This window comes from Corvus cornix, chromosome 9 (genome assembly GCF_000738735.6).
Source record: "Corvus cornix cornix isolate S_Up_H32 chromosome 9, ASM73873v5, whole genome shotgun sequence".
Classification (NCBI taxonomy): domain Eukaryota; kingdom Metazoa; phylum Chordata; class Aves; order Passeriformes; family Corvidae; genus Corvus; species Corvus cornix.
Genome location: NC_046339.1, coordinates 12047571 through 12060694, shown reverse-complemented (window position 1 = coordinate 12060694; position 13124 = coordinate 12047571). Strand labels below are relative to the sequence as shown.

The window sequence follows — 13124 nt, the reverse complement described above, 5'->3', positions numbered from 1 at the left end:
AAAAGGCCATCTTATCCATTGTCTTGAAAATAGTAATTTTGCCTGCCAATAACTTGGTGATTATGCTCTGTTAGGTATTCATATGTGCCTAGTTTGAAATACTCTGACCAAACTGATCATATTAATTAGCAAATTAAGAGTTTCATATCAGATATAATTATTAAGCAAGACAAAATCATATTGATTTAATCTGGTGGTATTTTCCATACCACAGCCAAAGTTACAATGCAGATGTCACTGCATCCCAAACAACCACAGGACAGTAACAAGTTTTAATGATATTACTGGTATTCAATAAAAGTGACAGTTATTTCAATTTTCAGAGACAATAAACTAAGATGGCCGCTTCTTCACAAATCAATAGTAAGGTATTTTTTATGTTTGACACAGTGAAACCTGTGCTAAGCAATCACTCTAGAGAAAAATATAGACAGTTTACAGACAAAGGGGAAATAAAAGCTAGGTTAATTCTCATGTAGAAATCCATCACTGTTCTACATGGAGAGAAATAATTGTAAGATGTGAGCTTTGTATAGGTTTCACTATATATTGCCATGCAGAATTAATGTAGGATAAATGTATACATGCCTGCATATACAGAAAAGTTGTTTATGGAAAAGCCCCAGTTATAGTTCAGAAACTGTCAGGTGTAAAAATAATTATATGATAACTTACAAATTCCCTGATATATATCGTTTTCCTTCCATTTTTGTAAAAGAATTTTGAAAAATAAAAAGTCTTTAAAGAATGAGCAACATCACAATTAAAGAATTTAACAGAAAAGTTCAAGAAAACAAAAAATTTAAACTTCACCTTCTTGACTTCAAGAAAAAAAAAGCTAAAACTTTAAGTACCAAAATAGAGTAAAATTATTTTCCAGAGAATAGTAACAAAAATACGATGTATGCTTTATCTAGATAAAGAAAGTAAAAACCAGACTGCTTTAAGAAATGGAAATTCTTTACTAAGGCAGAAATTCTTAAGTAAGAATTACTACTGTGAAAATGTCAAGAGAAATGAAGTTGCAAGCAGAAATGCTTAAAAATAAATATAAACGCCTAAACCAATTTCAGTAATAAGTTATAAACTCAAGTGCCATGGAGACCATGCTCTGAACAACGGCAAATGCACATACAATTCCTAAAATCACATTCTTATTACAAACCAATTTTCTTAATAATGCAATTCCTAAACATTTTTATGTCTGCCTTGTATTTCCTTACACCAAAATGTTTATTATCACTGCACTATTTTTATATACAAAAAGCAGTAATGCATACTGAACTAATTTTCAACGATAAATTCTTTTCAAGCTGCTTCAAATGAACTTCTGCAATGGGCTACTGATGCACTTTCAAAAAATAAATACCTGTTTATAAAGACATTTTCAGTTTTGCAAGTGAGTAATTACCTTCTTGAACTGTTTGTCATTGTCGTATCCCTGGTCAGTAGCCCGGAATGCTGTTTCTCCTGGAGAACCTAGGACATAATTGCAGAAACTCACAATAAGACACAAAAAGCACTTAAAAAATCTCAAACTACACTTACTAGAAAATTAAAGCTTCAACCCCTATGAATTAGTAATTCAATAATCTTTGAAGTTCCTATTAAAATAATTCATTTTAAGAAACTGAAGAAGAAAATCAGTTTAAAACTCATCTGAAAATTTTATATCTAGTTTATGACTCAGATTAGTTATACCTCAACGGAGCAGGCAGCTTCAGTTAGACTATTAGAAGTTCTTAAAATATTGTAAAATGAAGTAATTTTTGAGAAAGACAGAAGGATAATACAAAATCCACTGATGCTACTGTAACAAGAAAAGAAGAATCTTTCCTATTGTAATGGCAGGTTTTTGAAAGAAGCTTCTGGAACAAGCCTGAAATAAACAGCATCTGCTAAGGACTGTGGCGAAGATCCATCAACCATTCATCTATTCATTCTCACAAGGGAGGACCTAAGTCAGGAAAAGGTTCTTCACTCACAGGGTGGCTGGGCACTGAGCAGGCTCCCCAGGGAAGCGGTCACAGCACCAAGCCTGACAGAGCTCAAGAAGCTTTTGGACAATGCTCTCATGCACATGGTGGGATTTTTGTGGTATCCCTGAACAGGGGATCCACAGAGTTGGACTCTATGATCCTGATGGGTCCCTTCCAACTCAGCATATTCTGTGATTCTATGAAGTATTTCTAAAGTATTTGGAAAGTATTTGTAAATCCATATTAAGTTGCTGTAAATAATTGCATTTATGTTGATATTCACTCCTCTTAGTATAGTAGTGCTTTAACAGTTTGCTTTAAAAAGGCAGGTTAAGGGCAGGAAAAAGGGCTTTTACACACCTAACAACAGAAGTAGATCAGAAGCTCCTATGACTTCACTAACCAAATTGTAACCTGTGAAAAATCAGCAGAAGAGGGGAAATAAAAATTATAAACACAAAACAAAATGCAAAATAAAGATGAGGGATCTTTGTCTCATTTGGAGGACCACACAATCATAAATGGCCACTATGCCAGTGGGAGTATGATAACAAGTAATAGGTGACATCTCACTACCAATCAGTAACAACACAATTTTAAAGTGTTAACATTTTAAACAGCCAAAATACATAGGAGATTGTAATCTACTTGTCACTCTGCTGAATTTGGGCCTTACTTAGACTCTTGCTCAGTTTGTAAGATTAATAAATTAGTTCTGCCATTGACAGTATTTTAAAGAAACAAAACCACACTTCTTATGCAGATATGAAAATATTTTCAAACACACTTAGAACAATGATATAACCCCTCACAGACAAAATCTTTCACGAATACAAATTTATGTGGTTTGGTAATTACTAAGGCATAATACATATAATCATGCAGTTTATTATCAGAATGAGCGAAGTTTTGAGCTGTGTTCATTAACAAGTCAGATATTATGATCAAATTTAATTGTTCTCAGTTTTAAAAAGCCCAGAGATAGAAATGTCTCCTTTAAATCTGCCAAAACCTGAAAACCATTAAGCCTGCTACTGCCTGGATACACTGAATAGACAAACCAACAAACCATCCCTGTGTCTTTTCTGAAGGATTTAAAACTCTCACCTGCTCCTTTGAAACAGCCCCAACTAACCTAAATCTCCAAGCAAGTTTTTTCTGGGGCCATGACCAGATGGAAAATATCATTCAACACAAAAGAATACCTTTGTTACAAATCTCCTATTTCACATGCTTGCAACATTAAGAATCTTCGCTCTTAATAATCCAACTCTTTTCTCCTGTAACAGCTCTGATATTGCTACTGCCCAGTGACAATCTCACCAAGTTCTAGCTGGATACATTCACCTTCTCTGACTCACTGAAGACTTGAGCTTTCAATCTGTTAAGAGTTATACAAGAACTCTAGTTTTCTATTCAATTTCACATTTTAGTTCTTTGCACTGGCTACTAGAATTCTTGTTTGTAAAAATGCGTAACACTTACCTGTGTCCAGAACACTTTCAGTAAGAGATATTCAATGCAAACACAAAGGTTTTCAGGATCTGCTTTGTTCTAGTGTCTAAGGACATACCTGTACCCTCATCATGAAATAGGTTCAGCTTTTGAAATAAAAACTTAGCTGAAAATTTGCTCTCACCAGGAGAAAGAAATCCTTTCAGTGAAGCGAGGCTATCTCCGATCTTGTCAAAGTCAGGCAGAAGTCTGGCAAGGTCATCTGCATCAGGGAGGGCTTTGAGAAGTTTTTCTAGGAAAACAGTATAACAGTTAGTGAGTACAGCTTTTTTGTATTATTTTTGTGAACAAAAACGGCTTAGGCTATAAATCCTAGCAACTGTTTCAGAATATGGCTTTAAAGACATTTTTTAAAAAGTACGAAGAAGTTTCTTTCCACATGCACCTCCCCCCACTAGTGTTGGGAAAGACCATCAGATCTGAAAAACCAACTGCTTTTTTAGACTTTGAACTTCCTGATAAGTTGGCTGTCTCAGTACTTTATAATTGCTGAAAACTTATTGCTGCATTTTACCACACTTCATACATTATTCTTTCACATACTTCATAGAGGATGTTTTAAAATTACACAAAACTGTAACTACGCTCATGTCTTGAACCTTTTTAAGAAAAGCTTAGTTTTCAATTTCATAAACAAGCCAATTTTGTAATCCTTAAAGTAAAATTAGTAGCTTTAAAGTACTATAAAAATGTAGTGTCCACTTGCAGCAAGAACAAGAAAACACTTGTAGCAGTTTTCAATCTCTGCATTTATCTATGAAATAGTCATACATGGCATGGAGGTTGAAACTAAATATCTGTAAGGTCCCTCTCAATCCAAACTTTTCTATGATTCTATGCAGTAAAATCTTCATGGAGATGATTTTAAAAAAAAAAAAAAAGAACACCACGTTTCTACCCTGCATATAAAATATAAGTCAATGCTTGATTTTCAGATTTCTGTCTTTCACCTGAAAATATACAGAAGCCTCTACTGCAACCTGAAGGCTCAGGAAAGCAAGAGTTTCTATTTTTCATTTTCTTTTCTTCTGTATCTTCAAGATAATTTTGTAGATAGGCAGGTTCACTATTCTGCATTTTCAACTGGTCTTTTACTCACACGTATTTTTTACTGATTTGTTTATATCTTCACTTGTAAGTCATTCATATAGAAAGAAAGAACTTTCTGCACAATACTCCCAAAACCTGTGTGAGTCCCCTTGATCATGCTACAACTCTCACTAATGGGAATATACAGCTTTATGAAAGGACAAAGAACATTCTCAAATGAAGGGATGCATTATGGAATATCCATGCTAAACAGTGCCCAATTTCTTCTTACACACACACTGATACAAATGCCTTGGTAAAACACACATCAAACTCCAAAAATAAAAGTTCACTCAAATTCCAGCTAAAAAGCTACTCCTGGAGTGAGGCCCTGAGGACCTACACTCTTATGTTTAAGTTTTACACATGCCAGTCTTTAGACAGAGTAACATCATGATTTTGTGGTACCGAAGTCGATAAGTTCATCAAGCTCCCAGACAAAGTCAGGAATAATCCACTTATATTCCTCGAGATCTGGCATCATGTCCTTCCACTGCTCATACGTCTAACAAAGAAAGGAAAAAAATAATGGTAGAAATAGGGAAAGAAATGTACATAGAGAAGCATATGAGCAACTACTACCTACACATAAAACATACTAAGCCACCATCTTTAGATATGAGTAGTACTTTGATCTTTTAAAATCTATAGTAGTTTTTAAACAATGTTTCCCATATTCACTCACCTTTATTATCATCAGTTAACCAAGCAATGACATCTTGTATTTTTGTGGCTATAACAAAAACTACTCTTTTGAAGTATGTAATAATAAAGACAAACTGCATAAAATAGCTTCCAGAGATAAATACCTTCTTAGCTGTATAGCCACCTCCAACTGCAGATCCTAAGATGAGATAGCGAACTTTGAGAAGCCTGGAGGCTAATCTGGCCAGCCAAAAGTTCCTGTGGGACTGGTATCCATGTTTTACATTTAAAAGTTTTGTTTTGTGAGGGGGAAGACGATTCAGAGAAGAGAACAGCTGAAGGGATATCCTTAATGGAGGTCTCTGAAACTTTGAGACTTGGATAGTAGGGATGATGTGTACTTCGGGAAACAAGATGCAGGTTTTGAAGCGGTGATTTTCTCTTTATTCCATAGCTGCTATTTGCTAGACTCCGGCAGATGACACTAAAAAGAAAGAAATAAAAACTTTAACTGATTTCTTCAACACACCATTAACTCAAACACCTCTTTAGAAGCAATTCACATTACATTTTAGCTGGTTACAGATAATCTTATTACATCACCCTGAATGCACAATTTCCAGCTACTACTGCTATGCTTATGAGGAAAATAAAAAGCTGCAAACATCGTTAATGGGTATAATACTTTTAGTGATTACAGACACAAAACCTTAACTACAAATTCTGAAGTCTGTTACAAATTACATTTAACTTTCACACTGTAATAATGCAAGTAACATGCGTGTGGTAAAGCACTGTTTGGGCTGAGTCCACAGAAGACTTGCAACATACAAGAAAACTTAACAGTTTGGCCTGTCTTATTCTCTAAATGAACTTTTAGAGAACATTAAGCTTGTAGAGGATTTTCAATCTTTAAAAAAACCCAACACACAGAAAAAAATCCTTTGTAGAATACATTTGTCCTATTTCATCAAAGCACATTCTCCTTTGGAGTTGAAGCATGTGCTTAATGAGATCTTTCAGGTGCTTTCACTTGCTGTGAATTCTAGGATTACAAGACGATGGTTCTGTCTCGGGTCATGCAGAGACAAGATTAGTTCTGGAGGCGGCTGCACCATGTGTGGTGATGCTTTCATGAAGGAATTCAGACTTAAGAGTGAAAAGTCTGGAAGACTTCACTCTGAAAGCAGAGCTCAGCCATGAAAAGCACATGTTAAAACACAAGAGCCTTATCAATCCTGCCTCCAAACACATGACCTAGAATAAAATTTGTGTGCTTTCAATTACACTATCTGCACACTGCAAGGGTTTGAGGCAATTTTGTTAGTTTAGGGAAAAGACAACTGCTCGGAAAAAAGTAATTTCTTCTGTAACTTTTTGGATGTACCATCATATCAGAATAGTTAATATTAAATCATTTATTAATGCAAAATATGTGTGAAGTTACAGGCTTGAAATTTTAAAGTTGGAAATGAAAGCTTGTCCTTTGATGCTTTCTTTGGGGTTTTCAATATTATCAAGTGCATTTACTCACAAAAAAAAAGAAACTGCTTCACACCACTGACATGGCAAATTATTAATCCCATAATCCTAGAACATTTAAAATTAACAGATTTTAAAGAGAACAAGTGAATCATACTTAGTGGCAAATACTACAGCATTTTCTAATAACGTGCTCTCCATGATCTATACAGTTCTTTGCCTCAAGATTTTCAATGTACTAGAGATGACAGGCACGTTCTTAATGTCCAAAGAAGTAAAAGACTTTGTTATAAAAAAGACTTTTAATCCAGAAATTGAGCTTTTGGAAGATAAGATAAAAATCAGAATTCAGACATTTTTCTCTCTTAAAGACCAATTTTGCTGACGATCTACATTTAGAAATTTCCTTTAGTGCAATGGAAAGCTCAATAAAGGAACTCCAGAGACTGCTCTGCAAGCCCTCGTTCCTAAATCACTATGGTTGTGAAGGACACCCTTTGCTGCTATACTACACTATCTCTGTAAGGCTGGGCCTTGGCAATAAGAAACTTAGAAACTAGAAATAGATTAATAAGCAGGAGCAAAACAATCCTTAAACGAGTAAAAAGTTTCTTCTCTTGGACATGGAATTACAAGAGGCTCAGAAATTAACTATGAACAGAACCAATACAAAAGTGCCTCCACATTTGAAATGTTTTATTTCCCACTTTTGAAGCCAGGTTTTTAAATCAGGGTGTGATAAGCCTGTATGAAGCATGCTGATGACTGGGCTGTTCTTTATTTTGTTTTGCAGCCATTACCATTTCACAGATATTTATTATTTTCAGCAGAGACCATGTGGTAGCACATACTATGGCAGTCACTCCTAATTATTAGTCTTCACCTGGGCTAAAGGCATTTTGTGTCGTATTATGTAACTTTCTTATCTCGTTTTTTTTCTTTTAGAACACATCATTGTGTTTTATAGCACTCACTCTGTGTGTTTAAACTGAATGAAAAATTGAATTCCACCAGTCTTCTGGCAAAACCTCCACTCACAATTTCTTTTTGAGTGCTATTTCATATTTCAAAGTCAACTGCTTTACTTGTACATCCAAAATCTTATAATTCTTTAAAACCCCCACTACACCAAAACTTTCATTTTCTATTTCTTCTCTCCTCCTGCCGCTAAACCTCCTGACGAATACTGCCCAAAAAAATCACCTTGAGATTTTCACTGAAACTACAGTCAGATTGAAAAGGATGGCAGAACAATACTATTAATTGAAGTACTTAATGAGTTGCAAATTTCAAGCCTCTGCAACGTTTAACAATAACAAAAACTATCCTTCCAGACATGAGTAGCTCTGCCTGCTTACAGGCCTGCAACCTGCAACACGGCACGGAGATTATAAATGTCCTGTAAAGCACAAAAAAGTGGCCTGCTGTGCCTGTGACTACAAGGCAGCCGTAACCCAGCAAAATGCACTGTGGTATTTTCTTTCTCATTCAGCACTAGACAACGCTTATTTTCCTACTGCTGCTCCCAAATAGGAGCTGGAACTAGATGATCTTCACCTTCCTCTTCCAACCCAAACCATTCCATGACTATGAAATTTGCCAAGGAACATCGTGCTGCTATCCGCCATTCACTTTCACTGCTCCAGCCTGGAATGGTGTAGTAGAACGGTGGAAAACAAGCGGGACGCAAGCACAGCAAGGCAACTGCTGGGAGAGACAACGCCTGGACACGAAAGCGGCCCGAGCTCCCCAGGGCGAGAATGCGGGAGACGCAGCTCCCTTCTGCATGCACCACCTCCCCCAGGTCCCAGGGGAGCTGGAGGATGGGAAACTGCCTAGCTTGGGGGTACCAGGCTGCCGCCTGCAGCAGCCTCAGGCCCAGCCCTGCGGCATTCGCATCCGCACCACGCACCCTAACCCACTGTGCTTTTCCGCCTCCCCCGCGGTTGCCAGGCCCGCTTGCAGCCTGCCGGGGCCCGTCCCGCTTACCAAGCCGCCGCTGCCCGCGTCCGCCACATCCTAGGGGCCGGGAGGGACGGGGAGCGGCCCGGGAGCCGCAGGAACGCGGCCGGCCTGAGGGCAAGGGCAGGGGCAGCCGCTTCCGGGCACCGCGGTCCGCGCGGCCCGACCCGCCGGAAACCGCACCTCCCCGCGCAAAGGTTCCGGGCTCGGCGACGGAGAAGGAGGGACGGTTTAGAGGGAGCACCGCGGGGCTGGTCAGTCAGGAGCGGAGAATCGGGGAGGCCTGGATCCGTCACTCTTGGATCATGGATCCCTGCACCGGGGTCATGGTTCCCTCATACCGTCGTCCTGGATTCGTCACACCCGGGCCATCGATCTGTCACTCCGGGGTCTGGGATCCGTCATACTTGGATTATGTTTCCCCCGCACCGGGATCATGGATCCCTCCCACCGGCGCCATGAATCCCTTGCGCCGGGGTCCAGGATCCCCCGCACCGGGCTCTGTGCCCCCCTCACACTCCAGCGATCGCCTCGGGGCCTCGTTCCTGGCTGTTCTCGGGCACCCCAGGGCGGCCCGGCCCGGCGGGGCAGGGCTGGAGAGGGCGGTGAGGTGAAGCCCATCCCGGATGGCGCTACCAGGATCTTCCATGCTGTTAAAGATAAGATTCTGATGAGTTCCCAGCTGTTGTTGTGCTTGGGGAGTGCATGACATGGGTGGCAGCGCTGCCTTGAAAGCTGGAAAACACAAGGTGTTCCCCAGTGGGCTTTCCCAGTTGTTGGGAGTTTTTTCCAGCCACATTGAAGCGGGAGGCAGAGGAGGCACCAGGAGAGTTCATCAGCTCCGTCCGTGTGCCCTCACACAGGATCACCTCTGGCTGGGTCATTTCTGAGCAGCGCATGCCACACCTGTCCCTAAGGACCACAGACATTGGCGGGTTCACCTGGCAATGCCAGCGCGTGCTGACTTTAATAGAAAGTATTCCCTTGTGCCTGATCTGGATCTTTCTTGTCACATGTCCGCAGTGGACACGGATAATATTACGTTCTCCAGTTATGTGTTTGAAAACTGTTGCCATGATCCTTCTCAGTCTCCTTTTCTTTAGCTAAAACAACCCTAAGTTTCTCTTCCATATTTTACGACTCCTTTGTCATTCTTCTGGGTGGTCTCCTGTAAATTGTCACCAGTTGATTCAGAGCTTCCTTTCTGTAATGTGGCCAGAACTGGGTGTCCCATGCTGAGAAACAGAAAACGAGATTGGGGTACTTTAGAGGTCAGGCTTCTGTTTATACTGTGGGATTTTTCAAAGCAAAATATATTGCACAAGGTTGACATAATACATACGTGTATTTTCAGGACTGAGATAAAAGTTGTTGGGATGAGGTGAGGCTCGTGTTTTTATCTCTTGCTTGCCTACTTTGTGACTTATTTATTTATACGTTTAAGGGACTATATTTTAAATCTTACTTTGCTTTATATTTTAGCTTGACCAGTTGTTTTTGTGATTTATGTATGATTTTTTTTAAGGCAAGTTTCAATTTAAGAGTGATGATACTCCATAGGACATGCTAACAAATAACTTTTTAAGAATAAATACTATGTAATTCTTACTCTGAGCAGTAGAGAGCATCATATAACTAAAAGTTTCAATTCAGGCTGCTTTAGAGGTGTTTTCTCCAGGAGATAGTGAGCATACTTAAGAAAATGAACAAATGTCATCATCTTCTTTGGTTCTGGATTAATAGACTTTGATTAAATATTATCACAGATTGTCAAATGATGGAAATTATGAACGTTTTGCACCTTTAATCTTTTTTTTTTTGTTTTCAGTTGTGAGCGTATAAATACCCCTATAAGGGCGTTCTCTGGGACTGCAGAACACCTTGGAGCTGGAATAAATCTACAAATAGTGAAAAGATTGTATGAGCCTTTATTCTCCCCTGGAGACACCCTGCTTTGGTGGGACAGAGCAATCAAGGACCCCTGCTGCACCCTAGTTTGCTACAGACACTAGAAAGAGCAAGGCTGATGTTTGGGAAAGCAGCAAAAGCTGACCAGACAGAAAAAGCATGTGTGACAGTCCTGTTTTTCACCCCTGGCACCTTGCAAAATAATGGGTCATTTCCCAAAATCATCAGCCTGCCTTAGAAAAGGTGCCTTGACAGTTGTTTCCTGTCTGTTACAGCTTCTAGATAGCAATGCTTATTTTTTCACATGCAATCAGGTTTATCAGAAATGGAAATAATTAGGTTCTTTCTTTTGAAAGTTTAAAACTGTGACTCTCGTGTAATAACTGGAGTTCCCTTTGCTCAGTCTCAGAAGAATAAAATGGTAAGTTGAGATGCTCAGAGCCAGTTGCAGTGGGAGGAAGGAGAGGGTAGCAATGAAGCTGGGTATGGAGAGTACCTTGCTCCTCCTTGATCTTTTGCAATGTATCACCTTTACACAGCTTAGTACAGATACATCCTTGTCAGTCCAGCCTCTGGGCTCCTTTTGGAAGTGGTGTAGGTGCCAAGGCTGAACAACTTGGCCCCAGTGCTTATCACCAGCATTTTCAAACACATCTGTCCCTGTGCTGTGCATGGGTGCACATCTTTTTGCATTAACTGACCTAATTCCTTAATTTTCTCTTCTCTCTTTCCTGCATTTCTCCCTTTTCACTTTCTCTGAGCCTGTCCACTGGGGGTAGGCAGTGGTCTTTCCTGTTGCTTGAGATACGGATTTGTACAAATCCATGCCTCATGGCAGCAAAATGCTGAGGAATGGGAACTAACTTGATACCTCTTGTTCCGTTTCAGTCACCCTAGAAGTAATATTTTAGTTTTCTTAATATACTTGCTGGAAGAACAGGTTTGCCTTTCCTGACCTCATTCCTAAAATACTTCTTGTGTAACTTCTTAAAAAGTATCGAAGTACAAGGAAATAGTAGTGAAATGGGAATGAATCACAAGACTAATCAGCAAATGCCACCCAAAAAAAAAAAGGAGGTGGTAAAACTCTCAGTGTTGTTTTTCTGCCAGCTTCCTTTTGGCTCTGATTTAAAGGTCAGAGACATCTTATCCAGCTTACTGACATTGGTGGGAAACTCCAGTTTTCCCCAGGAGTGAGTAAATAACCTCAGTGGTGTCTCCCAAAGCTATATAGTGAGGTCAGAAAACATTCTGTGAGGATATTCTCAATAATGAATAAAGGACCTGGTTACAGATCCTACCTGGCTGAATCCTGACACACAGTCAGTCCATAAATCCACCTGCACAAACTGGGGCCCCTTTTTATAGTGCCAGAACTTGATTTATTTTCCATGGCATATGTGGGGATCACTGCTGGACATTTAGTTCAGACTGGTTGCTAAGAGTGTTAACAACAGCAATGCCTATTTTGTTTCTTATTTGGACACACTCCTGGTCTCCAGTGATTCCATAATCTCTTGAAGGATAATACTCCCCTCTTGCCCTCCCCTAAAAGTTTCGTGCCAACAGCGCTTGCTTGCACTTACCAGAGTTATTTCCTTGAGTCATCTTGTGGCAAACACTTGTAAGATTAAACTTTTTCTTTCTTGCATTGTTTCTGAGTGAATTCTACATGAACCCTCACAATTGCAAAACTCCAACAACAGAATAGAGGGAGGAGGGATAAAGTGTTACCTGCTAACCCCAGAGAGGGAGGAGCTCCTACTTCAAACATTACCAGAATTATAAGGAAGGTGTGTACTTAGAGCACTTCCTCAATGTAGAATTTCAAGCACACTATGCTGAAGACCTGTCCTGAGGGAGCTCTAGAAAGTCTCCAGAGGGTCATTTCATGGGGGAAAATCCTGCCAAGAACCATTATGCACAGCTTAACCAGGGAGAAGAGAATGAGATGGTGAGTTGTATCTCTGTCTAGGTCTTTCTCAGCTTGAAGCAGAGGCTGGCATGTGTTCTGCAATAAAGTACTACAGACTGTAATTGAGTTATTGCTAGTTGGGGTGTTTCCTTGGCAGAAACAGTCAGTTAGAAAGGGATATAATTTTTTTTTAGCAGAAAGAAAATAAGGTTGGTTGTGTCCATTGAATTGAACCGGTTATCCCCTCCAACAGGGGATGGCTTAATAGATTATTCATGTGGTGTTACAAATATAGATGGAGGTGGTTTAATAGGAGCTTGAGGGATGGGCCAGACCAGTGTCCCCAACCATTTGACAGCTGAATCTTCAGGATCAGCTCCAGTTAGAAAACTGGAAACCTTGGCTTTCTCCAGAACATAAAAACACATGTTATGTTTGCATAAATTAATGGCAAATGCAGTCTACTGAATTGGCAATCTCAGTCTCAATTGGCAGTCGCTATCTCAGACTGAAGCTGGGATTCCTAAATACAGAACTACTATATTTCTTTCCAAAGTTTCCCAGGGAGAAATGCATTTTGTAACAGCTGGAAGTCCTATGTTTACACAATTATCTGGTCTCCTGCATGG

At 39.6% G+C, this 13124-nt stretch overlaps 2 protein-coding genes across 3 annotated transcripts in view; one reads left to right on the top strand and one right to left on the bottom strand.

The window, feature by feature from the left end:
* OPA1 (OPA1 mitochondrial dynamin like GTPase) overlaps positions 1-8830 on the bottom strand; it is a 50772-nt gene extending 41942 nt beyond the window's left edge. The window contains 7 exon segments of the mRNA XM_010406175.3: positions 1412-1479; positions 2340-2393; positions 3619-3726; positions 4992-5088; positions 5393-5593; positions 5595-5712; positions 8700-8830. Coding sequence (XP_010404477.2) covers positions 1412-1479; positions 2340-2393; positions 3619-3726; positions 4992-5088; positions 5393-5593; positions 5595-5712; positions 8700-8728 — 675 coding nt within the window. The 5' untranslated portion in view covers positions 8729-8830.
* Positions 8831-8900: 70 nt separating this feature from the next.
* Positions 8901-13124, top strand: part of ATP13A4 (ATPase 13A4) — a 45060-nt gene continuing 40836 nt past the window's right edge. Inside the window, exons 1-2 of one of the 2 annotated variants that reach the window (XM_039556594.1) lie at positions 8901-10053; positions 10501-12534. In XM_039556594.1, coding sequence (XP_039412528.1) covers positions 12472-12534 — 63 coding nt within the window. In that variant the 5' untranslated portion in view covers positions 8901-10053; positions 10501-12471. Of the gene's footprint in view, positions 12535-13124 lie in introns of both variants that reach the window. The other variant, XM_010406179.3, reaches the window with a different exon arrangement.